This window comes from Scardinius erythrophthalmus (genome assembly GCF_964197995.2).
Source record: "Scardinius erythrophthalmus genome assembly, chromosome: 17".
Taxonomy (NCBI): domain Eukaryota; kingdom Metazoa; phylum Chordata; class Actinopteri; order Cypriniformes; family Leuciscidae; genus Scardinius; species Scardinius erythrophthalmus.
Window position 1 is genome coordinate 13,411,213 of NC_138237.1, and position 27,913 is coordinate 13,439,125.

The window sequence follows — 27,913 nt, forward strand, 5'->3', positions numbered from 1 at the left end:
AAATTTTGTATTTACCATCCTCTTGATCACTGCGAGACTCTTTTGTCCCCTCAGACTTCATGGTTTCCCTCTTGCCCGAATTCCCATTGGCCAAACTGGAGGGCTGAAAACACAGCTGAATTATTGGATTTCCATTACATATGAAATGTTATGGGGAAAAAATTGTATGCAAAACATGACTATTAGAGGATTGACAAATAATATAATTTTAAAGAAAGGGGAGAGAGTGCACAAAGCCAATTAATGAAACTTCATAAATGTCCAGGAATGTCACATTTGTCCATGGCAGGAATAACTGGTCTAAAACTATTAAAGAGGCATGAGTATAAAAGCAGATCAAATTAGAGTTTGGATTGAAATAGTTTATCAAAATAGCAGATAATAATTATGGCCACTGGCAACAAATCACAAACACTGGCAAGGAAGAAAAAAGCATGGAGATATCCCTTGGGAATGTGAGAGGCTTATCCCACAGGTTCAGTCAATAACAAGGGCTTTGATTGGCTGGGCTTTGAGCTGTCAATCACTCCTGAGTCAAGGTAATATCTTCAAGAGACTCAACATCTCCCAATGCCATAAGCCACAACTGGTTTCAACAAACGCCTACTGGTTCATCACACCTGAAAAGTCCATACAAGAATAAAATATACATCTTTATGACAAGGCCCAATACCATCATATGATCTATAATAATACAAACAGGAAGAACAAGTGGATGCCGAGGCTCAGCGTGCTCTTGCTCCCTAATTGCCACTTTTTTCTCACTCTCATTTTTCATGTATTGGTTGAATTGTTCACTTTCTTTCTTCGCAACTGGTCCACTGGAAGTAGACGGCTTGATCCGGAGACTGATCAAGCCCATGCGGACATCTCTCCTGCTACGATAAGTGAAGCAAAACAAACCACTGGCAACAAATCACTTTTTTAGCAAGGAGTATCTGATCTCCCTGCAAAAACAAAGACACGTTTAAAAAAAGAGCAGAGACTTCCAAGAAAGCCTTCTCTAATGATGCATGGAGAGTCCCAAAAACAGACCTCGATGGATATGACAAAAAATTTCTAATCTGAAAAAATTTGCCCTTCTGCCAAACATAACAAGCACATAATGCTGGTTCTCTCAGATATGCCACATACCTGAGATGTAACGAGATGACAAGAAAACGCAACTCAAGAAAGAGTGCCTAATGCCTAAAGGTCTCGTTCCTGAAGACAATGTACATCTACAGGACTCCCATCCAAGTCAAGCTTACTTTGGCCTGGGAAGTCACCTAAGATCATGCATAAACCTTTGAGCTACTACTCAACTTACTACCCCACATCCCAGGTAGCCAGAAGAAACCTGCAATAATGTCAGGTGATCACCTTCATCAAGGATTCCAGCTTCACCCAATTGGCTTGTCATTGAAAAAAAAATGTTTAAAAAAAACACAATAGGAAACAAACAGCAAGGAATGAGGTGATGAGATAGACTTGTTGAGTATATTTCTACAAGCCATGCAACTGAAGTGGTGCATAAAGTCTCACTCACATACCAGCCTCAAACTACTGGAGTGAATCTCTGCAGCCAGGCTCAAAAAGGAAGAGGTAGGTCACAGGGTGCAGTAATTACAAGCAAATCCAAGCTTTCTCCCACCGTTTGTCCCCTCCCCCACCCCAGCCTCGATCCCCAGACCTCATCTGATTGGCAGATGCACCGGCTGCCTTCCTTTGCGCAGCCATAAAATGTCTGCCGCTCGTTGGAGCTGCTCTTGCAACAAAGGAGGTCGTGTGGCTTTCTGTTCCTCTCTCTCACCACAAGGGGAGCCACTTCATAATAAAAGTCCCCCTTTTCCCTGACCAAACCAGGCAAGATCTGCCCCACTGACACTGCAAAGAACCCATCACACCTTATCAAATCAGACCAACAGATGGTGGTTAAACTCTGAGGTCTGCCACATTGAGACGCTCTGTCTCACCAGCATTCATACCTTGGAGATTACAAAACGCCTTTCATTTTGAGTGTACCCTTTTTTAAAAGCAACAAATTGTATGCAAATCCTTGGTCTAGAGCGGTTTCCCAACCGTTTGTCTTCTGTGCCTCAACTGCCCCATCAAATACCCCTCCATCCACAGTAACAGCAGATAATCAATTCATTTGCAGACTGTTACATGGCAAGTTAGTAGCACCAAAGCTCAATTTATATATCACAGTCATTAGTAGGCTACAATCGTTAATGAGAAGAACAGTAAAGAAATCTGCTTCTGACTGAAGTCTTTATATATGACAGTCTACGAGTGTCTTAATTGTTTTGTTTAATAAGTAAAAACATATCAGAAGATAAATAATATTAATTCAAATCAATTGACACTGACAGTACAGTCATGTTTATATTTGAAGTGATAATGCCTAATAGGTTTTATATAACAAAACCAAATACTATCAGGTGCCCCCTTCTACCCCTGGTTGGGAATCATTGGTCTAGATTTCTTCAGAAATTAGTTTAGAGCATTATTTTCCTTATCTTGGAAGAACATTCTTGAGGCATAAAGAGAATAGCTGAATAGACAATTTTCCTCCTAAAACATGACAGGGTCTCAGAAAAAGAAATAGTTGCCCAAAATAATGCACATTTTAACTAAAGACCTTTAGTTACAAAGATAAGGGGTTTAAAATATCCGACAATTGCTACCAACATTAAGAGTTCATTACATATGGACTGACATAGTGTTGTCTACTGATCAACAATGGTCGACTAATAACAACAGACTAGCCAATTAGCCAAGTTGATTAATCCCATTTTTTTTTTCTTTTAGGTTTTCATATTTAATTAGCATGCTTCAAACATACAGTTTGAAAGGTAAATCCCTCTCATAGTAGAGCAATTAAAATGGCCACACACTCAATGGACCTCTGTAATTTTATGACTTAAACACACTTTTTTTTTGTTAGACATCGAGAGAAATCTATTCAGTATACTTTCAAGACAGAGGACCCAAGTCTGTGCAGTGTGCACTAGCTTTAGATGTTAATGAGAACTAAAGAGAACACCAAGTTCCCTACTTCTACCAAAACTAAAACCAAAATTAACATTTTCCATTCAGAGTATCCCAAAATCATGTCAAGGCCTTTTATGTTATCAATATTGTAAACCACCACCTTGAGTATTAACTCCAGTGATCTTTTTGTCGCCAGACCAGCTGAACCAGATCCCAGATATCAGCATCCACACTCCTCTTATTGAGAGAAAAGCATTTGACAGCGAATATCCAGTTGTTTCCCTTGATCTCCCCCTACAGGCTAAACAGGGGACATGCTCAGTAGAGGAAAGAGGAGGGAAGGGCCTCCTGCTCCTTTCCACCATGTTGTAAACACAGTGTTTACTGATACGACGAGCCAGGCAGGGAATGTTTTCCACTGGATATGGGGTACTGGATTGGGATTTGGGTGGATTGGGGATAGGAGACCAACATCTATCTACGCCGAACAACACATTTAGAGTTAATATTAAGAATTGAGAAGTAATTAAAAAATGAATCGATAAAACTGAATTGATATCAAATAGGCCTAACTATTTTATACTGCTAAAAATTATACGCACACATAAGACTATATTGGGGTTTGTAATAAAAACACAACCTGTCTGAACATCGTCTGGATATCACTCACTTAACTTTACAATGTCAGTTTTTTTCTCATAAATAAATACCTACTACAATACAGAAAAATAAATCAGCTTGCGGTTTATCAAAAGCTAGTTGGGAAATATTTTTCCCACTAATGACCTATTTCAGTGTCCACGGAGAGCGCCGCAAACGCAGCATTACTTTTCAACTCTCCAGCAATAGACAGATTTTTCAGTTCCACATGGATATGATCAGCTTTTCTGGTATCTGCTAAGAATTAACCAGCTGCCCAGTGGGATTTTTAAGACTTAACTTGAATAATATGAGTTGTAGATAAAGAGGTAACGGGCCTCATGCCACTCGGCAGTTGAGATTAAAGTGTAAACAACAAAACCCCATAATGTTTTTGCTGGCCTTACCTTCCTAATAGCTTCAACACACTGCAGCCGAGAACGCAATGTCTTAATGAGGACATATGAAATATGAGAGCCCTAAAAATGATTCACACCTTCATTTCAGCTTAATATCCAGTTACGTGTGCAACCAAACGTCAGAGTCGAAGCCACAGTATGGTGTGTCAGCTGCGGCTGTGACTCAAACATGAATGGCAATCAATGAAGAAACCAAAATATGAGCCAAGGCACAGGACAATGTGACCAATCCATTGAAAAGCAACATAAGGACTGAAACAAGTCTGATACATAAAAACTATAAAGGATTACGTCATACATCTCAAAATGGATCCAAAATGAATGCAGAACCAAACAAAATGAAAATCAAAAATGACTTTATACCACTGTGTTTAGTCAGTTCGCATTTGAAGACATAAAAAGACCAAGAAATAAGAAGGTCGGGCAAAAAACAACAGGCCTCATTCTTTGGGTCTTGCAGCAAAGACTAACCACTAAACTGTCATCAGTCTCGTCACAGAACCTGTTTCTTATTAAAGTCTTTCTGCAACTGGGCCTATTTCAAATGCTTCTCTCAGGAAACATACAAAAAACAGGTTTTCAGAAGTACTCTAGTCTAGTCTCTTCACACCGGCAGGTCTGGGCCTGCAAACTTTGTTCTTCCTGAACAATGTGTCTATGTTCGAATACTAGCCTACTCTTACCATTTCTGCAGGATACAATATGAATTGCATACTGTGCACATTATGCATTAAATAACCAGATTACCTATCTGGCAAATTGTACAAATTATGAGTCAGAGCACAATGAGAAATACTGTCTCCCACAATGCAATGCACCTACAATTGACTTGGCCTGCCAGCCCATTTCCAGTGTACAACAAATGAACCAGAAGTAACATCAGCCATTTCCAACATCAATATATGATCTGACTGCCAAAGGTAAAACATTTTTAGATTTAGATTCAAAGTAACCATATTTAATACTATTTAATGTCGGTGTGAAACAGAAATTCTGATCTTCTTTTCTGTGTGAAACAGCTTCTCGGACAATAAAAATGAGGGCAGGACTTGATTTTGTCCATCTAGAAAAGATTATTCACGTCACTGGACTAGTGAACAAACCATCAGAGAAAAGATGTTGTGAGCGAACGTTAATGCTTTTGATTAAAGATTACGAGGGTGCATGAATTAACAAAAAATGATGTGCACAGATAAATCATTTATAATAAACACAGTAACACTGCATTAAAAAGAATATAAATTCGATTTTAAAAGAATAAATAGTATGCAGTCTCCACTCTTTAGAGGCATCCAAAATAATCTAGATCCAGATCAATGAAGATGACAAAACAGGCAAAATGAAGAAATACAAACTAAGGCACAGAACCTCAAAAGAGATGATTCAAAATGAGACATGAGCATATAAAACTGAACCACCACTTGTTTGCGTGCCTAGTATTGAGAAACCACTCCTTTTCCCTTGCTTTACAATACTCAGTGCCAACAGAAGAAACAACCATCTGACCACAGACGCTATTAATCCCCTGTTTTTTCTCCCAAGACTTCAAACGTTGACTCAGACCTCTGTAAAGGAAGGAAAAGCCACTGTTGAGGGCTTCAAGCTCAAACGGATTTTGACACTGCACACTCTTGTTTCAGCTTAGAGGGCCGTTGACTACAGCACTGGCTCAAAGCTTCAGAGGAAGTCTGGGTGCCATATTTCAGTCATTTCTCAGAGCGTTCCTCTCCTCTGAACATTAATGGACTGAAAGTGAAGGGTGAGATGAGTAAGTGATGGCAAAACACAAGGAATCAAGATGATGAGTCGCAAACGATGCACATTCAGAACCAGCATGATGAAGAGCCCAAGCACTGAATCACAGAAGGTGTTCCCTCCATTGGTTTCATACCTGCTTTCACAACGATGGCCTCCGTTGAGGGAGAAAGAGCTTCGAGCTGACTGCTTCTCTTTTCTCTTCTCCTCCCGCATGCAAGCATTCAACCGGCTTGTTGATCATGTGACCTACAGGCTCCCTCTGTCGGTCGAGTTAGCTAAAGCTCACACTGAGCATGCTCAGTCAGTTCAAATTTCAAATTTTTTTTCTCCTGAGAGCAGGGCAACAACGAATTCAGGCAGCCATTTCATTGCTGGAAAGGACCAGAAAAGGTATGGTGAAGCAATAGAAACATGAAGCTCTGCAGTCTACCACAGGAACCAGGAGCAAGACCGTGTTATCCTTAATCTGTTGTCATCTCTCAAGAGGTCTTTATCTCCACTGAGCCCCTTTGTAGGGCACAGCCACGGATGTCACAAGAGACACAAGGCCCAGAGAAGCCACTGACAAAAAAAATACATTTTTAATGTTGGTATAAATCAAATCTGTCAGAAAACAAGCTGTTTGGTACACTTGTATTTCAAGACAGAAATAAACTGCTTTATATACGAGCTGGTGGTCAAGCATGTAATTGCTTGCAAGGGCTAATGAAAAACAATGAAGATAGGATACGGTCTTTGCGAATCAGCTTAAATTTCCCTGTATCCAAAACTGAAATCATTCTGCACTTTTAACAAGGGCTGTGTAAAGTCTATGAAGGTAAAACGACTCCTTTAAAAGACACTTGAGGAATAGCATATTTCACAAATACATGGATATAGTTTCAACAGCACAATCTGGTATATTTCAACAAGCTGTACTAATCATGAGGAAACAGACTAGCTCAAGACAAAAGCATTGAAATTATGGCTATTTCATTTTGCTCTTTCCAATGAAAATGCTATTTAAAATATTCCATGAAATAAAGAAAAAATGTTAGGTCCATGTCTATTATCTTTCAGGCCATTAATATGCTAGTGTGTTTCTAAGCTTTCACACAGTTTTGTAGTTTTGCAGGGAAAACAAAACAAAAACAATAAGACTCTTCTTGCGCTGAACTGAATTTTGCCCAATAAAACAATTTAGAATGAGAATTCCCCGCCCCTAAAACCACCTGAAACTGACAGCAAGTAGCTAATCATAATTCACAGATATTTTTTAAAGTGAAAAGCCCTTCGAAATTATTGTTTAAATGGTAAAGACTATCGTTCAAAAGTTTGGGATCGGTATGATTTTTTAAATGTTTTTGAAAGAAGTCTTATGCTCACCAAGACCACAAATACAGCAAAAACAGTAATATTCTGAAATATTATTACAATTTAGAATAACTTGCCACTTCTGATTAATGTATCCTTGCTGAAAAAAAAAAAAATTAATGCCAATAAAAAGTCTTACTGAACCCACACTTTTGAACAGTAGTGTATGTGAATTAGAACACACTCAACTAGAGGTGGGCGATATATCGTTTAGACGATAATATCCAAATTGTTGTCTGGACGATATGCAAAATTGGGATATCGAATATTTCATAATTTGTACAATCCGACCCCCCAAACATGAAACGAGCTGAAAGAAGTTAAAGAGAAAACAAATAACGCACACAATAACCTTCTAAACAATTATATGTTGCGATTTTAAATAATGTACAGTAGGGCAGTACTATTTGCGGAAGCACCCTCCGAGTGGCCCAGCCCATGGTCCCGTCCCGTGTCGTCAAAAACTCATACGTAAATTCGAAATAGTGCGCGCAGAAGCACATGCGCAAAACCGTTTTTAAAATGATATATGATTTATTTTTATTTTATCATATGTCATTTTACAAAAATACATTTTACAAACCGTTTGCGCATATGCTCCTGCACGCACTTTTTCAGTCAGAACACAGCAATCAGAGGAGGACGCGCTGAAAACTGTAATGCTGTTCTCTTCCTTCATAACTCGTACTGAGAAGGTTTGAGTTGCAGAGGAATTTGTGACTGTTTCACCTGTTCAACCACATCAAAGTTTCGTAATTAGTAAGTCCGTGCTTTTTCTCTTCTTTTTTTCTTATGTGCTGAAGGGCCGCTGTGCCTTGGTGAAACGTTACGTGAAGAGCTCTTTTCCAAAACGCCATAAACCTAAAAAGCTGCCTCAAAGATCCACCAAAAGTAATGATTATGAATATGTAAAATATTGCAATAAGACATTTTAATTGTTTATTAATTTCTGTGTCGGCTGCAAAGATGAAGTTGACGATAGGCTATAATGACTCGCGATCTTCGCAGTAGGCTGTGAACGCAACGGAGAAATGCACATTTATTAGGCTATAGTTTTGTTTTGTTTTGGATGGTTTTGTTTAGAATCAGTTTTCTGTAAATATATTTCACATTTTTTAGGCCTGTGAGGCGAGTAGGCTACGGTTCGGTTCATGATGATATAATCTCCAGTTCAAGCACGGCGCCTTATGTTGTGATAGCTAGCCTATATTTATATTTAATTTTAATGTATTAATCCAGGAAATTGGTTAATGAAAAAATTATTAAAATTAAGATACAATTAATACAAAACGAAATTCGTCTTAAAGAAAGGCTTTGTGCTTTTTGTTTTGGTTTTTGTTTGGTTGTTTTGGCTTTTGTTCTGGCTTTTTTTGAGGTCTCGGTGAAAGTTTGAAAGTCTTTAGTCTTTTTGCCGCTTTCAGAGCACTCGCGTCCATAATGGAGAACTGACATGTAATATTGTTTTTTCCTCATAAATGCAAACACGAAAAATAAAAGACAAAAGAATTTTTTTAAAAGACAAACCATCAATTTTTATTTGGGGGGGGATGGATGGATTTATAGCGTTTTGGGGAAAAAATTGATGGATTTATAGCGTTTTGAAAATATTTTTTTTTACTTTGAATTTATCATCAACAATATTGTTGTTTGATTTAATAATCACTGTTGCAAAAGGTGCCTAGTTCCGTTTTTTTTTTTTTTTTTGTAAGTGGAAAAAGATAGGGGCTTCCTCAGATTCTGTTTAGTTAGCTCCTTTATTGTTTCTTCTATAGCCTACATAGGTCAAATGCAGCAAGTCAAAAGACCAATTGGACCTTCTTTGCCAGTTTGCACACATTTCTTTGAAGGATGGCAAAAATATCGTCTGAATATCGATATCGAGATATTGGAAAAAAATATCGAGATATCCATTTTTGTCAATATCTCCCACCCCTACACTCAACCTAAATTGTAGGCTATCATGGCCAGTCTCATCAGGAAGATGCAATATATGGAAATGAATAGGCTACATTCTATTTGAAAACTATGAATGTTTTGCACAATAGCTCAAATTTTGCAGCAAAGAAATAGATCTTAACAAGAATGAAAGTTCATGAAATTCCTTTTGATTTTGCAAGAATCATTTCTCAACACGATTCAAGGCCTCGTCCTCCAAACTTGGCAGAGGCAGGCAAAGTCTCTTAATCGTAATTCTGCCAAACAACTGTACTACTGACACCACCACAGAACAGAGCTTCACAACTGAAGCCTGCATACTAGGAGTTTCACTGCCATTTTGTAGTCAGACCTCATACAACTGACACTGAGAGTCTGCTTTCTCAGAAGCCATGTTTTTCATATTGAGGGCCCTGAAAATCTTTTCCACCGAGCAACAATATTGCTTCCTATGTTCCAGTTGGGAAGCAGCTAAGATTTTCTATGCGTTCCTGGTCTTCTACAACAAAAAGATGGAAAAGAATGAGAAGGAAGGAGGGAGAAATACAAACAAAGAGAAAAGAGAGTGACAGTGAGGCTATTTATCACAACCCTTTTGGATGGCCTTTCCTTTCCTTGCATTTCTTCTGAATCTACAGTTTGGTTTTTAATCACCCTATCACAAAAGAAATACACACACACACACACACACACACACACACACACGCACACACAAACACACAAGTAGAGTTGTGTTTTGAGAAAATAAATCCAGATGGCTTCAGGCATGCAAACGAGCTTATTACATATGCAGAGGGATCCTAGGATTCACTTCAATGGAATCTACACCAGGACCAGCCAGCAAAACTTTAGCGCATTGCCAGCAAGAGGAGCAGCAGACTATGTTTTGCACTGCTGCTTATAGGCAGCCGATGTGACTCGTGTATCAAGAAAAGCATCAAGGATTCCCTGCATAATCTGCTCGATTTGCTTGGCTGCTCAAGTTTATCCCACTTTCAAGTTCTTCTTTGCTGCCACTGAAGACAAATGCAAAAACATTTCAGTAAACCATGTAATAATGCCAATAATGTTCTTGTCTAAGACATGACAAGAACTTGTGCAACAAGATTTGAGAGGCTACAGATTTTTCTAATGGTTGACGACCTGACAAGTGAGTTTTAAGAGATCTAGGCTACCTTTTTACCTTTAAAGAGATAATTTGTGGTTATTCTTGTCAAGCTGATCAAGACCCATGGTACACAACTAGAATACGGTTTTGGGTACAGCTAGATGTGAAAAAAAAAGAAAAACATCCATGCTGATCCTTTTAAAAATCCTCTGCTTGTCAGATTTGGGATGAGCGCAGGACAAAGTCTTAGCACTGAGACTGCTACAAGTTCCTGCCCAACTTCAGACAGGCCAGCTCTACAGATCCTGGAGCATGAGCTTAATCAGTTAATCAGAAAGATGACAGGTGAATCAGATGATATCCTAAATTAGAAGAAACACAAATTTTCAAGCTGCAAAACAACAGATTTTTAGAGTACCAGGTCCATTCCTTTCAAAAAACCTACAGCAAACCAGTTGGGAGCAGCAGCTATCTGGCAATGCTTGTTCCCTTGACCACAAAAGCAAAAATGGAGATGGAAATAATCCTGCTTCACTAGAGGGTAAAACCTCCAGCAACAAGGTTGTACCTGCCTTAAGCAGTGGTCTTCATTCATGGGGGAGGAGAAAACAAATTTACACTATCCAAATGACTAGCTATCTTCCCACACATGCACCGTCCCTGAGCACAGGTCACATGACCAGCTTGCTGTATAAAGCTCTGACATAGCCCACACTGAGCATGCTCAGATTGAGCTCTACTGTTCTTCACGAAGAAGGAAGAGCAGAAAAAAAACAACACTGCAGCCATTTTATGGAACGGCATCTAGCTGCAATCAATGGCTCTTTGGAGTCTCTAATGCTGTTCCTCAATCTATTACCTTGTGATATTTCAAAGGTTTCTAACTAGAATGAGAAGCAATACATAAACAGCACATTTTTGAATAAGCATATCAATGTTTTATTTGAATTTGATAAGTCCAAAATATGCATTTACACATAAACATGAATTATTACGTGTCAAACTGTTTCCTGCAACATGATAAACAAGATCTAGTTGTTTAAAATTTAATGTCAACAGGAATTGTAAATCAAAGATCATTAAAATGTACACAATCTGGAAATGATTAAACCACTCAAAAGAAAAAGAATCAGACTCGATTTTTGCTTTCTAACAGGGCAAATGAGGTTGAGACCTTGTCTAATGTAGTTCCCTTTGATTTCTGCAAAGCAAGTGGCATGAGTATATCCACAAAATAAAACATGTCTCAAATCTGTAGTTTATAATCTAAAAAAATATCACAGACAACATGCATGCAATATGCAGAGACAACTATAAATGAACAATAAGAACAAAGGTTGATTCAAAAGGTGTTAAAACTGTGGTTGTAAAGCTAAAGCTGTGACACTACCATAAAACTATACAAAACATTGTTTTTAATAATGATGCATCAAATTTTTTGCCAATATTCAATAAAATAAACGAAAGAAATTTGGTTTTGGCCAAAATTGTTTTCGAAAGTAAATCACGCTTCTCTGATGACAGGTTTTGACTGTCAGTCAAATTTACTAATTAATCACCATACTTAACTTGCTTAACCAACACAAAAATAGGAGTCATTTTAAAGCTTAGAAGCTTGGCTTTACAGAGTGAATATAGGCAATATGACTATCAGTTAACAAGTGCTTTTAAATTACATATTAAATGTGCTCTATTTTCATAGCGTGAAAAAATAAATGCTTTATATAAAAATGAGATCTGTAAAATCATCGTACATAACAGATAGACTTGTTTCATATATCGTTGAAAAGGTTTCAACTAGCTGAATACAACAAGCATATTTGTTTCAGTTAGAGACCAAACTATAGCAAGTAATTGTATGAAAAATATACAAACGCAAAACATTAGTAAACCATAGTAGATCATGTATCTTGTTTACAGAAGGTGGTCTTGAACGAGCCCAAACGCAACATAAGACAATACACAGATCATTGACATGACATGCTGCTTGGCTAAAGCTATAGGACTTACGGGATCCCATTGTGTCGCGATCATGATGCAGTGTTTTCCAATGTCTTTTGAAAGCTCTTCTAATGGAAACTGGATCTCATGAGTGTGGTGGATGGGTACAGTGGTAAGGGATGATGTGTCTAGACCAATCGGACACTGTTTTACAACTGAAGCGTGCTTAGAATGGTTTGTTCGCGCTGATTGACAGGCCTTGATTTACCATGTGCCACAGAATAGAAGTGTACTGCTGAAACGTTGGAGGGTCACTCATCCACCAGAATCTTATTACTTATTGTTTATTCTATGTACTTTTATTGTGGCATTGTGGCAAGTAGTGCTTATGTTCAGTAAAATCACTTGCTTGGAGGGTTTTTGGACCCGTGGTTAATTATGTTTCAAAATAAACGGCTAGCCTACCTAATCCATTGCATGGCTTGAAGACATGAGGTGTGTTTGACTTAAAGCGGCGCGGCGCTGTGCTAACCAATCTGTGTATGTCAACAAAGTAACGCAAGAGCGATTAGAGAGCAGACGGCTCTGTATGCTTATTACCGCTCTCGCGGAACTTTGATGACATACACCAATTGGTCTGCGCATTGCCTCTTCAAGACGAACACACCTATTAATACATTTAGAATATGTAACTACTGTGCTCTTGCTTAATTTTTCCTTGTGTGTCTGCTGCACTTATTTTGCACGAGCCACACGCACCACAAAACTACGCACTCTAATGATAACCTTGGTTAATCGACCATCGAAAGTTTTATTGATTAAATAATTATTGACAATGAATCAATTGCTCATTAGTCATTAGCATCCATAATGAGGAGCTGCATCGGAAATAGGCTATTGTCCTCTGGAGAAAAAGATGAGGCTGAGCTGGTCGCTCACACTGAATCAGATTCAGACTTGACGGCCGTGCTTGCCCGGGCTGCCACTTTCAATCCTCCACCTTGTCTTGAGCACTCACGATTGGATGATTGGTTCCTGGGTGCAGCATGCGGTTTACAGCAGAGTTCCGCCCCACTGCCTTTCTTCACAGAAGTGCATGAGGAGGTTCAGCAGTTGTGGAAGGCACCTTTCACTCCCCAAAGCCTCTGCCACTCACACTACCCTCGATAGCGGGGCCTTCAAGGGTTACGTGGAGATTCCCCAGGTGGAGAGTGCAATTGCGGTGCACTTGTGCCCGCAAGGTGCTGCCACCTAGCAGAATTGTCCACGTCTCTTGTCCAAGGCTTGAAAGATGACTTCAGCCCTGGCTGCTAAGGCTTACAGTGCTGCTGAACAGGCCGCCTCCACCGTGCATGCAATGGCTATCCTGCAAGTCCATTAGATTTACAGAACTGCACGAGGGTAGTTCTGAGCCGGTGTTGATGCAGGAACTTCGCACGGTGACTGACGTCACCCGGCCCTCGGCCTGACGAGGTCCACCTTGGTGGTCCAGGAAAGCCATCACTGGCTGAACCTGGCTGACATGTAGGACGTTGACAAAGTTTGTTTTCTCAACGCCCCCATCTCCCAGTCCGGCCTCTTTGGCGACACTGTCGAGGACTTTGCCCAGCAGTTCTCAGCAGTTCAGGAGCAGACTGAGGCCATTAAGCACAACCTGTACTGGCATGATACCACCGCCACAAGGCTGCCACGGGCTGGCCCCAAGTCTGCTCATTGCTAAGGTAGTCCCCCTGAGGCTTGTACACCTGCTCCGGCGCGATCGAAGACGTCAACCCAGCCGCCCCGTCCACCCCCCTTAGAGGAAGGCAATACAGAGAGAGTCTTTTTAAGAAAGAGTTTATTTCTGTTCCGCCACTTGCTCAATAAAAGAGCAGTTTCCTCAGTCTCTGTGCTATACCGGGCGTAGTTTGACAGTGAGCAACGTTCTGCTTCCTCACTCTCAGCCACCCCTTCTTTCACCACAGGCCAGGAGTTCACATTTCGAGGACATGCTGCTTCCTCACACCTCCCTAGCCAGTTCCTTTGAGGGAGCCAGACAGAGCCAGATAAGAGTCACACCACAGTCACTGCCAGAATACTGCAGGAAGCTATGCTTCCCAGGTTAGGCCCCAGTGCACCTTGCTGCCCTTCCGCAGGTACATCTGTTGTTCCTTTGGTGCCGCTGGCGTGGAGCTTGGGAGCCTGGATAGCACTTCCCAGCTCATCCCGCTGGCTCATTTGGACAATCAGACTCGGCTATGCAATTAAAGGGATACTTCACCTCTGGAAAGATGAATGTGTATTTAAAATTGGTCATTTATGTAGAAGAAATGTGAAATTATTTTGATTTTGGAGCTTTCTAGACTGAGAAAAGCCAGAAAATGTATTTTTGGCTTATGTGGATGAAAGACAACAACTCCCAGAATGCACTTGCTTCGCTGCCCTAGGAGGCCACTCCCAAGCCACGCCTACCGGTAAGAGAGCGCAGTTTAAAACAACAAGGCTAGGCTACTAGTGAGTCTCCGTGACGAGTCTGATTTTGAGATCGCCCAAAATGTCTGGGATTTGGCTTTTGCGTTCTACAGTAGGGATGCAACGATTATAGATTTTGTTGGTACGATTATAGTCTGAGGAATAATCACGGTTTCACGGTTATCACGATTATTTTGCATTCATTAATTTCACAACACTATTAGTTTATAAAATCACACGAAAACTCCTTATATTTTAAAGTGTTATTTATTGCTGCTCAGCAACCAAATAATACACCACAAAATAATAATACAAACAAACAAGTCCATTTCTCTCTTTGGAATTAAAGAAAAGTGAAAAAAAAAAGATTTTTGACTTACTTTAACACTGAAAATAAATAACAATAAAAATAAAAATAGCCTTTTGAACTAGTTCATAGTTCTTTTTTTCCATGCTTTTTTTTTTCATTTTTCAAAATGATTGCCACAGCCCATATTGAACCACAGACAGACAATTATTTTATCAGTTTTAACACTGAAGCTATGCGTCAGATGTTTGTTTCCCATCCTCACCGACCTTGTCATAAAACTGGTTTAAATACGACGACTCCTTGCTGCTTTTTGTTTTGATTTAACGTAAGTGATGAGTCGTTCATGAACGATCCATTCATTGCGCCTGTCACGTGACAAATGAACGAAAGACTCTGAAGTTAAAGTAATTATTGATGTTTCCTGTAAACGATTTTTGACGGCATTATAATGATTTCTTAATTCAGAGTATGATAAAGATTGCAGAGGTGGATATGTTCTGGGAATTTTGCAGTTAATAGTATAACATTTAAAGCCCCTTAAATGAACGAAATGACTCGAAAAAAGATTTGTTCATTTTGATGAACGAGATCGAACAAGAGAATCAGTAGTGGCTGGTGTTGCCAGATTGGGTGTTTTTTCCCGCTACATATTAAGGCCGGTTTATGGTGTGTTTTAGCTGTGTTTTCGCCTGGAAGGCTCTTTAGAAATCTGGCACTCTATTGAAGGAAGTTAAACTGAGAGCGCGGCGTTCACAGACCAGAATGGACGAGTTCACAGTAACGTTCATCAGGCTGTAATACAGTACGTTCAGTTCACGTTCGCCCAAAATATGAACTAGTTCCGTGCTCCGTGTCTCATAAGCTCTTATAATGTTTTCATTTTGCGCAAGATGCAACATTTCCGTTCCGTGAAACACAAACGCGGTGTTGTGGAGCCTTTACGATTAATTAACCGTGACGAATTAAAGCGCGGTTAATAGTGAAATCGGTTAATCGTTGCATCCCTATTCTACAGTCGCCATTCATTATGTTTACTGTGGCGAGCAGGACGAGGCTCAGGGCCACGGAAGAATGGCGCGAGGCCGGTGGCGTGATTACTGAGACGCACCAGTCTCGTATCTCTCACGGAGGAGCGGGAATTTTCTTAGCAATGTTAAAGGGGTCATATAATGGTACATGCACTTTTACAAGTTGATTGTACTGAAATGTGTGTTGGCAGTGCCTGTACACAACCATCATAAAATGATAAAAATCCATCCAGTGTTTTTTTTTTTTAAATCTTCTTATACGTTTCCTCCCATCTCAAATCAAGCTGTTCGATTTTGTGACGTCACAAAATCGACGCCCCTCCCACGATGGTTGATTGATAGCAGCGTTTCAACACAGACCCGCCCTCGCGCCCTCGTGAGCGAGCTGTCCGACCGGCGCGTTCATTGTTGATAGCTGAGCACTGAGTAGAATGGAGTCTAAGGTCTAAGTGATTGTGGTGTACTGTTCTTGGGTGTAATAACGAACACAGCAGTCATATTGATGTTCCTAAATCCGAACAGCTGAAGACGCAGTGGCTGAGTTTGTTTTCGAAGGGAATATTACCCACGATCAACGTCAATGCTTTCATGTTTGCACAAATCATTTCACACACCAGACTGCTTTACAAACGAGGATCAGTAAAAAGCTGATTTTGCTAAGAAGCTGCTCCTGAAAAAAGGATCGGTACCAGCTATTTTTGTTCCTGCTGCACCTCCAGAAGAACTGAAGTGAGTGTAACGTTTTATTGACCTTAATATTAATCTTTATATTAATCTTTGCAAATCGCTTGCACGCTTCACGATGAATGCGGCTATTTTTACACTCGGGGTACATTACGGCATGTTTTCTATGTATGACGTTCTCAAAATAATTCATAATCCCATGTTTAATGAACAACATTATGGTTATTGTGTTACAAACAGTGTGCGCACCACAGAACAGAGGGGCGGGGTGAGCAAAGCTCATTATCATTTAAAGACACATGCACTAAAACGGCGTGCTGAAAACAGAGTTGTTTTTGACCAGGTAAAATTAGTGTTTTCTTACAATACTAATGAGAATTTTTAATTAAAGTATAATACAAACTTTTAATTTAGACCCTAAAGAATAATATTAGCTTGTGCAAAAATGACATTATATGACCCCTTTAAAACGCACATCAACCGATCACTTGTTTAGCGTTCATGTAAACACTACATTCAGATTCACCAATCGGAATGAATTCAGTTAGATTGAAACAAAAGGTGTGCATGTAAACAATGAATGGCGACTGCAGAAAGTAAAAGCCGAATCCCAGACATTTTGGACGATTTCGACGGCCGGACATGTCCGGGAAAAAGAGGATGGTAACTAGGGATGCAACGATTAACCGATTTCACTATTAACCGCGCTTTAATTCGTCACGGTTAATTAATCGTAAAGGCTCCACAACACCGCGTTTGTGTTTCACGGAACGGAAATGTTGCATCTTGCGCAAAATGAAAACATTATAAGAGCTTATGAGACACGGAGCACGGAACTAGTTCATATTTTGGGCGAACGTGAACTGAACGTACTGTATTACTGCCTGATGAACGTTACTGTGAACTCGTTCATTCTGGTCTGTGAACGCCGTGCTCTCAGTTTAACTTCCTTCAATAGAGTGCCAGATTTCTAAAGAGCCTTCCAGGCGAAAACACAGCTAAAACACACCATAAACCGGCCTTAATATGTAGCGGGAAAAAACACCCAATCTGGCAACACCAGCCACTACTGATTCTCTTGTTCGATCTCGTTCATCAAAATGAACAAATCTTTTTTCGAGTCATTTCGTTCATTTAAGGGGCTTTAAATGTTATACTATTAACTGCAAAATTCCCAGAACATATCCACCTCTGCAATCTTTATCATATTCTGAATTAAGAAATCATTATAATGCCGTCAAAAATCGTTTACAGGAAACATCAATAATTACTTTACCTTCAGAGTCTTTCGTTCATTTGTCACGTGACAGGCGCAATGAATGGATCGTTCATGAACGACTCATCACTTACGTTAAATCAAAACAAAAAGCAGCAAGGAGTCGTCGTATTTAAACCAGTTTTATGACAAGGTCGGTGAGGATGGGAAACAAACATCTGACGCATAGCTTCAGTGTTAAAACTGATAAAATAATTGTCTGTGGTTCAATATGGGCTGTGGCAATCATTTTGAAAAATGAAAAAAAAAAAGCATGGAGAAAAAAAAGAACTATGAACTAGTTCAAAAGGCTATTTTTATTTTTATTGTTATTTATTTTCAGTGTTAAAGTAAGTCAAAAATCCTTTTTTTTTTAACTTTTCTTTAATTCCAAAGAGAGAAATGGACTTGTTTGTTTGTATTATTATTTTGTGGTGTATTATTTGGTTGCTGAGCAGCAATAAATAACACTTTAAAATATAAGGAGTTTTCGTGTGATTTTATAAACTAATAGTGTTGTGAAATTAATGAATGCAAAATAATCGTGATAACCGTGAAACCGTGATTATTCCTCAGACTATAATCGTACCAACAAAATCTATAATCGTTGCATCCCTAATGGTAACCCCTACTACTCAGCTTTCTCCTACTAAGCTTTCTCCACAGAATAGGCATGTGCCGGTATCAACTTTTCATGCTGCGATTAATTGATTGAGTTTTTACCACGGTATACGGTATTATCACGATATTTTAATTGCTCAAGAGAAATGAATGGATTGGTGGGGGGGATGTAGAAAAAAAACTACTAATAGTTTTTTAATAAAAACATTACAATAGTGATTGTCAAAACATTTGGTAACTAAATAGAATTTTACACAATTTTCACGCTTTCAATTCTTGGGATTTGATTTCAATCTTGATTCAGTATTGACTTTTTGGATAAATATTAGGTAGGCTACAGTAGATAGACGTTAATTTTTCTCAAGAAAAAATATATCTCACATAATGCTTTAAACATACAGAGAGCCCTGTCAGCTGGTATTATTAAAGGTTAAAAATTAACTAATTAAATTAAATATAATTTGGTTTTCATTGTAATAACAATTATGACACAAGTAAAAATATAATACAAATGTAATATAGTGCACATATTGTGCAAAATACTCCTCTCTATAGCTATTTTTTTCTAGTCAACTAACGTGTTGGTCATATAATGGCTTTCCTGAGGTAAATGTAACGTTCTGTGACATAATTGTTCACCTGCAGTTTTATTAACCTCTTTCCGTGGTTGAAAAACACTGAATGATCGATATTATGTATGAGGCATACCTTTCGGTAAGTTGTAGCCTACTGTAACTTTAAATAAAAAGTAACAGATGATCGCTTGAACTGAGGCGCTACAGTGATCTGTCAAGTCACATTTACAAGCACCAAAACAGTATTTATTGTCTGAATTTCGTAATAAAATGGACAGAACATGAGAGCTGAGAATTGTTTTCATACCATAATAACCTGCTCTGTCTAGTCTGTCGGTCTCCGTGTCCTCTTTGCTCCGCGATTTTTCTCTGCGTGAGAAACTGCATGTGGCGCGAGAGCGTTTGAAAAGTGTAAATTGCGTGAGTCTCACGCTGAATGCGTATTGACAGCTCTGCTTTTAGAAGGGGGATAAATCGTCGGCAGCGTGCCTCCTTCCGCCATGCTTCTTCTCCATGTGAGGGTTGTTTACATTAGACTAGAGTGCGCACTGCGCCGCATGCACACAGTGCTAATACATGTGGGGATTGTTTACATCAGAGCGCGCACGTGTTTCGCGCAGCATACGCATTGTTTGTTTAAGCGGTTGATGGAAAATAAGCTAATACGCGTTCTATAAATATAAATTCTGATCTATTGTTTTTCACGGTATTTTGAAGTGCCCACGATAACAATATCGTGCATTTTCATTACCGCGATTTATCGCATTACCGAATACCGGCACATGCCTAACACAGAACAAGAGCCTGCTATCTTAACTTCCAATAAAAGATGGCTGACACTATGTGTACATTCTGTGAGTGAGATCCCACCCTCTATGGGCGGGTTGAAAACATGCGGGACAGCCCCTACTACTGGCTGCAGTCTTTAGCCTCTGGCCAAAAAAATCCTCTGATGACGCAAAATGACGATTTTTGCGTCAGAGGATTTTTTCCAGACAAAAAAATACATAAATCTTAATCATCTCAGGGGGATGTGAGGGTGGAAAGCACGGTAATTCAAAAATACTACAGGTTTTCTACTAATACAAAGCTTAACGCTAAATCCTGAAGTATGCCTTTAAGTTCACCGGTTTAGGCCTATATACCCGTAGGTCCGGGAAGGAGTGGCTTGGCATGCTAATCTCACTCGCCAATTTTCATTGGACCGTTTTCGTACTACTCTGAGGTGATTGGGGTTCCCAGGTGAGTATCGACCCCAATACATCATTATCAACGTAAAGTCTCTGCTCCCTCCTTCAGGGAACGAGGGTTGCATCAGTAACCAAGACATTCTCTTTTGCGTCTTACCGTTTTTAAAATATTCTGTCAAACTTTCAATATTCTGTCAAACTGCCCGTTTTGGCAAGTATTCATTTAAACAGTTGGTTATGTGAAAGTGAGCATTTGAGCGACACTTGGGTGTGTATCATTGGATCTTTGCATTAGTTCTTAAAGTGCCAGTTGCCTAAACCTGCAGCTGTCTGAGTCCTTAATGTTAATTCAAACAAAAAAAAGAGAAAAATCACTTGCTGCTTCTAACTGAGTAACTTTAGTAACTTTAACAAGGATTTATACAAGGAAGACTCCTTCCGAATTCTACTGTTAGACATACCTGACAAACTTTAAACACTGTTTATTTCATTTGTATCTTTGTTCTGTTGCATTTATTTGTTCTTATTTTCATTTCTTAATTACTGTTAGATTTTAGTAAACTAGCCTAAATCTGTTGTAGATTTAGTCAACTAAAAACTTATGATATTTAGTTGACTAAAACTAAATGGCATATTAGTCAAAAGACTATGACTAAAACTAAATCAAAACTTGCTGTCAAAATTAACACTGCCAGCAGGGGAATTTGCTTCAGAATTATGAAAATATGAGTACCCTCAATTTTTGTTTGTTCAGAAACCAATTATGTAGCATAGGTAACAATTTTTCCATCACATGTACCTGACAAAATTCTTCTAACTATTTCCCCACCGATTTTCAGTTGTATGCTCCTCTACTTATAGTCAAACAATGGAAATGTTATCAGCCTCAGTGACTTTGCCTAACTTCCTACTAAGTTAATGGCCTCAGACAACATATATCACTGCTGGCAGTTGGTTGGGCGGGACCTTGTGGCTCCTACTCCTACTCACTCCAGAAGAACTCGATAATTTAAATGAGGTACCGTTACTGTTGGATCATATGTTATTTATTTATCCACTGCTAAATGTCAAACGCAAAAAATATTGTGTTTATCACATGGGTGGATCCTGGCCACAACAAGATACCAGTGCTGGTAGTCAAACATACAGCTTTCAAGTTTGCACCAAACATATCACATTCCAATCATGCCAAAGAGTTCAACTTCAGTCTCAATTAATCACTAATATGGCAACCAGACTTCTATGCATCTAGACATTATTGAACGTAACCCTTGTAAAAGAGTGGCTAAAGAAATTAGAAGTGGCTAAATTATGGACAGATGGTTCCATTTAAACCATCAGTCACAAGTTTTATTTACATAGATTCATCAAAAGCTTCATCCACATTATATTTGACATGTCTCAAACAACAGCAAAAGACAATGCACCTGTCAATCAACCAAGGGCTTCAAACTTTGCTGACTACAATGCGAGCAAGGTTTTTCTTTAACCAGACTTCCAAACAAGGGCAGTGCCGAAACATTCATAAATCCCTATGTTGCTATACTATTTCTCTTAAAGGGATATTTCACCGCTGGAAAGGTGAATGTGTATTTAAATTGGGTCATTTATGTAGCAGAAATGTGAAATTATTTTAGAAGTTGGTGCCTTCTAGACTGAGAAAATGGATGTGGATGAAAGACAACAACTCCCAGAATGCACTTGCCTCGCTGCCCTACGAGGCCACTCCCAAGCTACGCCTACCGGTTACAGAGGGCAGTATCGGAAGAAATGATACAACTAGGCTACTAGTTGACTCGAAACTGAAAAGACGCCGTTTTATCGTGAGATCCCCCTATGGGTGGGTTGAAAACATGCGGAACTAGCTCCAACTACTGGCTGTAGTCTCTAGCCAAAACAGCCTCCGATGACACAAAATTATGATTTTTGCGTCATCTGAGTTTTTTTTTCAGACACACAATACAGAAATCTCTCGTCTCAGGGGGACATGAGGGAGGGAAGCACGGTCATTCGAAAATACTACCGTTTTTCTACTGATACAAAGCTTAATGCTAATCGGTGAAGTATCCCTTTAATTTATCAATACTTTATTTTTTAATTTGTGTATTTAATCTTATTAAAAATATATATTTTTGTCTGTCTTACTGAGCTCACAAGCCAATCACATCCTCACAATTTAGTAATGACTTAATGCCATGCATTTTATTTACACAATTACAGAAGACTGAGTCCTTTAAAGTGATAGTTCACCTCCCAAAAAATATTTTGTCATCATTTACTCATTTTTATGTTGTTCTAAACCTGTATGACTTTCTGTGTTTGTTAGGTGTCTAAAGATTACCACCCCTTCTCATGAATTTTCAGCCTAGCAAAAAAAGTTCTGAAGTTTTTTTGTTTTCACTTTAAGTTCACCATACCCACCTTCCTAGACTTTAAGTCGGCTAAAGCATTGCTTGATTTTAGACTTTAAATATTCAACACAAGAACACTCCAAGGAGAAACTCTTAATTGCACCATCTGTTTGATGAGTCAGGCAGAACATTTCTCCAACAAATCATTTTTTATAATTTATGTACTTTACCTAATTCCTTCCTTCAACAGACACTAGGAAGCTGTTAAGAAGGGCCAATCACAGGGCTCCCCCTGTCGGTGAACAAGTGCAGTTTCTCTCCAATAAATAAACATGATGTTGTTCCCTCATAGTACTACATATAGAACATAATACTACATATACAACACCCTCCAGACAACAGCAATAAAACTGAAATACTTCAATATTATCCAATAAATTGAATAAAACTAAATTCCTGAATGACTCTTCCAATGTGTATGACTATATATATATATATAAAAACATTCATAAAGAAGTGTACAGGATTTCAATCGGAATTTCTATCGTAATTTGGAACTAATCCTTAAATCCTAGGTAGAGCAATCAATCAAATAAGATTCTTAAATTTGATCAGCACACATAGTAGACTGAAATAATGTTATGATATTGGACAGTTAAAAGAATATCACAAGAACAATAGGACTCCTGAAAGATTTAAAAAAGAATCATAATAATAATAATTGTCCTAAAGTGGTATTTTATTCGGTTGCTAGTTCTATTAGAAATGTTTAGAATATGAAGAAAATACACATCAGGATCCTTTAGGATAGTGAAAATTATTACAGAAATTCTAAACTGATTCACTTGGAATAACGTTAGGGACAACAGTTTTCCAAAGGGCAAACCGGTGTCTAAAAACCTTTTATATGTGACCAACGGTAACTTACATGTATTTTCACAACACAACACTAATGTTGACAACTGCTTTAGCACCAAGTAGCCTTTAGCCACAGCTTCCTGCATGAAAGACGTTACAAACTACGGGTATTGCAAAAATATTTCCTAACAAAAGGGATAGACTGATGGATGTTTGGCTGGTGGACGAAGGGATGTGCTTGTGGATGATGTACAAATAATATAACAGTATGCACTGCCGCTGTATTTACAATTGCAACAGCAGCATCTGAAGCCGGATAGTGCCCTGGAACTAGCATAACAACAATCACCTCGCCGTGTACAAAGAGCAAAGGCGACCTGTATTCAGGTTTCCAGGCAACAGCAGCCGCACTGCAAAAAGGGAGGCCGCCCCATTATGTTCCTTCACAAAGCTTCACGACTACTCACTCGCACAAAAGCACAGAGTTTTCACACTGAAACGGACAGTCAGGCGGGCTCTTTGAAAGACTCGTGACGAAACGTGCGCGGGTTAGCCGCTCAAAGCTTCCACCGGCTGCTCAATGTGCCACAAATAGTCTGTCAGCCAGTCGTTAAGTCAAACTGGTAAAAACCGCATAATTACACAGATAAACAAAGTTACAATGCAGAATCGTTGCTCTGCTCTTACCTCAGTTTTCATTGAAGCCATGGCTCCTCACCCCGAGACCCCGCCCCCTTGGGATACGTCACCGGTTCATTTGGCGCTATGTGGAGTACTAGTGAAAAAAAAAGTACTAGTGAGGTTCAGCTCATTTCTGAGAATCGGTTCTTTTGAACAGTTTAAGAACTAGTTCAAAACCCCGTATAAACCCCGCCAGGACGGAATTACGCCACATACATGTAAAAAACGATTTTAGATTTTAGATAGTTAGGAGTCTGTTTATTTAATTTTAAAGGCTAATTTAAACAGTATACCTAAAATAATACTATTAGGTTTGGCATATAGAAAAGCTGTAAAAAAAAAAAAAAGACTGTAGGCTATAGTGTTAATATTTGTAAATATGGTCAAGCTGATAGCTTCCCAAAAGCCCACTGAAACCAACCAACAGGCCAGCCAACACAAAACTAGAGGTATTTAAATAAAAAAAAATGTTTTTAATTATATTTATTGGTATTTGTAAATATTTAAAACCAATAAAGCATACTATAGAGTGGCATATAACATGATTTAAATCAAAACGTATTAGGTTTTTGTATTAGGTTTTATAAGGGTTTTTTATAATTCATTTTATTTGCCCAAGTTCAATTGGCTGATACGATTCATAAAACATTTAATCATTTAGAATCAAAAAAATTTTATTCACATGAAATGATATACAAAGTTCATTAACATCACTTGGCTGAAAAAAAAAATGTGTTGATGAAACTCTTATATTTACAGTATGTTTCATTTGTAAAACTATTTTAAAGTATCTTTTTGCCTCATCAGCCAAAGCATCAGTTCACCTCAAATATCAGCTCAGTCATCCATAAGTAATATAGACTTGTACTCTCAAGTCACCTGCGCATTCAAATGAATGATTCCTTCCTGAATCCGACATTGCTAACCTTTGCTCATTATCTGTAAGGAAAGAATAGTGGGTTTTGATCCTCAAATTTATTTTTATTTTTTTACCATGCCAGCAGGCCAGCCAAGACCACGATACAATAGGCCTTTTATTTCAGCAAAGAAGTAATTTATCTGACAACCCATCAACATTCTCCATAAACATTTTTTTGTTACCACATCTTCCTTTTCTAAGGCCTTCAGAGTGTGTCCTATTCATGCAGGCTAAACACCAATGTCCATGTCCTTGTGTGGCTCTGTGATAATGATGGATTGGGATCAGTTTCTATGGCAACAAGAAAGAGGCAGCAGTGCTGGATGTGTAGCCGGTCGCTTGATCTTTTACCCCTATTTCCTTCTGTTGCCATCCAGAAAACTGTCCATGAGAATCAAATTGAAATCCAGGCAATCAATTCTGGCAATCCAGCTATTCACGGTTTATATTCATGCATATATTTAGGGCTACTGCACAACATAATGCAGAACAAATTGTTATATAACCATTACTAATGTGTTTTTTGTTACTATTTATAATGTAATCACTCCCTTGAAGGAAAACAGCTATTTTTTTCAACATTCTTAGGTTTCTCTGTCAATTATCTTCATGTATATGTATAGAAAGTAAATAGAATTAATTTGGATCAGTTCAAACTGAACTAATAAACTGATTTCATGCATTTAAATGGGGCTAAGAATTTTCATGTATTAATCGCTTCATTTAAAGGTCCTGTTCTTCGTGATCCCATTTTTCAAACTTTAGTTAGTGTGTAATGTTGCTGTAAGAGCATAAATAATACCTGTAAAATCATAAAGCTCAAAGTTCAATGCCAAGCGAGATATTTTATTTAACAGAAGTCCCCTTTCAAAGCCTATACAGCGAACGGCCGGTTTGGACTACATCCCTTACTTCCTTCTTTAATGACGTCACTAGAACAGTTTTTTGACTAACCTCCGCCCACAGGAATACACAAAAAAAGGGGGCGTGGTCTTGTTGCGCTCCCACGGAGAAGAGGAAGAGTTGCGTTTGTAGAGTGTGTTTGTCGCCATGTCTTAAGCTCCGATCTTTACGAGTTGGGGGCGTGTCAGTGATTAACATGGTGGAATACACAATACGTAAAGGTATTTAGCTGTGATATTGTCAGGCTTTTCTATTAACAGCTCAGTTAGCTATTCGCCAACACAGAATATGATAATATAACAATGCAACATGTAACGATATGTTGGCAGTGGCTTCATAAATTAATTAAAAACATAAAAATACAAAGTACACCTGATGCACATTTCTTTGTTCTTCGTTTTCTAGAACAAGAGTTTAAAAACCTTACTTTATTTTTGTGTAATTAATTAAGAGAAAGTACTCCGCCATTTTGCTCTGACGAAAGTGACTTGAACGCACATTCCGTTATAAGCACGATTTCCCACCTCGTACGTACGAACTTCCCAGGAGGACTTGAACGCACCATTATTTTCATCCCGGAGTCCAATCCCCTTTGTTTGGCCTTCCCTGAGCGCATGCATCTCCACGTTATGGTAAGAGGCGTGACCTTTCCGGGCAACGTGCGCTAAGCTGCTGTCGAATCACAACACAGGAACCGCTGGCACAATCAGAACTCGTTACGTATTTCTGAAGGAGGGACTTAGAACAAGGAAGTCATCAGCCCGTTTTTAGGACAGTGAAAACAGCGGTATACAGATAAGTAAATTGTGTGAAAAATACTGTGTTTTTTTACACGCGAAACATGAACACATGTTATATTGCACACTGTAAACACAATCAAAGCTTCAAAAACACAGGAAAAACGGGACCTTTAATGCCAATATGTGAACTGCTTGTTACAAAATTTTAAAAAATGAGACTTCCCTAACTTCCTAGGTTTCCAATGAAAGCCTGTAAACTGAAGGACTCAGGAAGCTTTTTGCCGGGAAAATTAAAAGGATGCGACGTTTACGCGCGCTTCTGAGATCCTTTCTTCCGTTCAATGACTCATGAAATGAATGCTTATACAATGTTCAGGCTCATGCTAAAAGACCCATTCTGTACTGTAATATCAATGTGTCATGAAAAGAAAAGGGATTAATTCAAACTATAGCCTCACATAGCCAGATCTGTAAAGTCTTTAGTTTTAAATATATCATAACTGTGTAATTTGAATCACCTCATCTGTTTAGATTATTCCGATGCATTATGCTTCCGGTGAATTGCAGAGCAAACATATCCACATCCCCATGATCAGATGCTTTCTTAAAGGGATAGTTTACTTTGAAATGAAATTTTGGTTTGTTTTAGCTTACCTCAAGGGCATCCAAGATGTAGGTGTCTTTTTTTCCGCAGTAGTTTCAATTTTGATATTTTTAGGTCAAACCGTTCTTGTCTGACAGTCATATCATGCAGGTCTATGGTCACTGTCTCAAAGAGCATGCACAGAGTCCAAATTAAAACTATTCCCCATCGTCCAAATTAAACAATTCCCCATCGTAAGTACACATTGATGGCCTAAGACACGAAACGAGCGGTTTGTTTGAGAAAACGAACAGTATTTATATCTTTTATACCTCTTGTAACACAGCCACGTCCAAGTGATCTGAGGGCGCGAGCGCTTCCTGGTGTGTGACGTGTGCACAGACTGGTGCATAGAAATATACACTAGATGTCGCCTTGGCTACGGCAGTTCATTGGAACGAATGTCTTTAATGCGAAATCTAGTGTATATATATCTATACACCAGTCTGCGCACACGTCACACAGCAGGAAGCGCCCGCGCCCTCAGATCACTTGGACGTGGCTGTGTTACAAGAGGTATAAACGATATAAATACTGTTCGTTTTCTCACACAAACCGCTCGTTTCGTGTCTTAG

General features: G+C 38.8%; 1 protein-coding gene across 13 annotated transcripts in view; it reads right to left on the reverse strand.

The window, feature by feature from the left end:
* ehmt1b (euchromatic histone-lysine N-methyltransferase 1b) overlaps positions 1 to 24,322 on the reverse strand; it is a 41,601-nt gene extending 17,279 nt beyond the window's left edge. For 3 of the 13 annotated variants that reach the window (XM_081389970.1, XM_081389974.1, XM_081389972.1), the window contains exons 1-2: positions 24,140 to 24,322; positions 16 to 103 (exon numbers count right to left, since the gene is read on the reverse strand). In XM_081389970.1, coding sequence (XP_081246096.1) covers positions 16 to 103; positions 24,140 to 24,160 — 109 coding nt within the window. In that variant the 5' untranslated portion in view covers positions 24,161 to 24,322. Of the gene's footprint in view, positions 1 to 15; positions 104 to 1,532; positions 1,789 to 4,022; positions 4,039 to 5,597; positions 5,781 to 5,925; positions 6,023 to 24,139 lie in introns of those variants that run through there. The other 10 variants (XM_081389969.1, XM_081389966.1, XM_081389967.1 and 7 more) reach the window with 8 other exon arrangements.
* Positions 24,323 to 27,913: the final 3,591 nt, after the last annotated feature.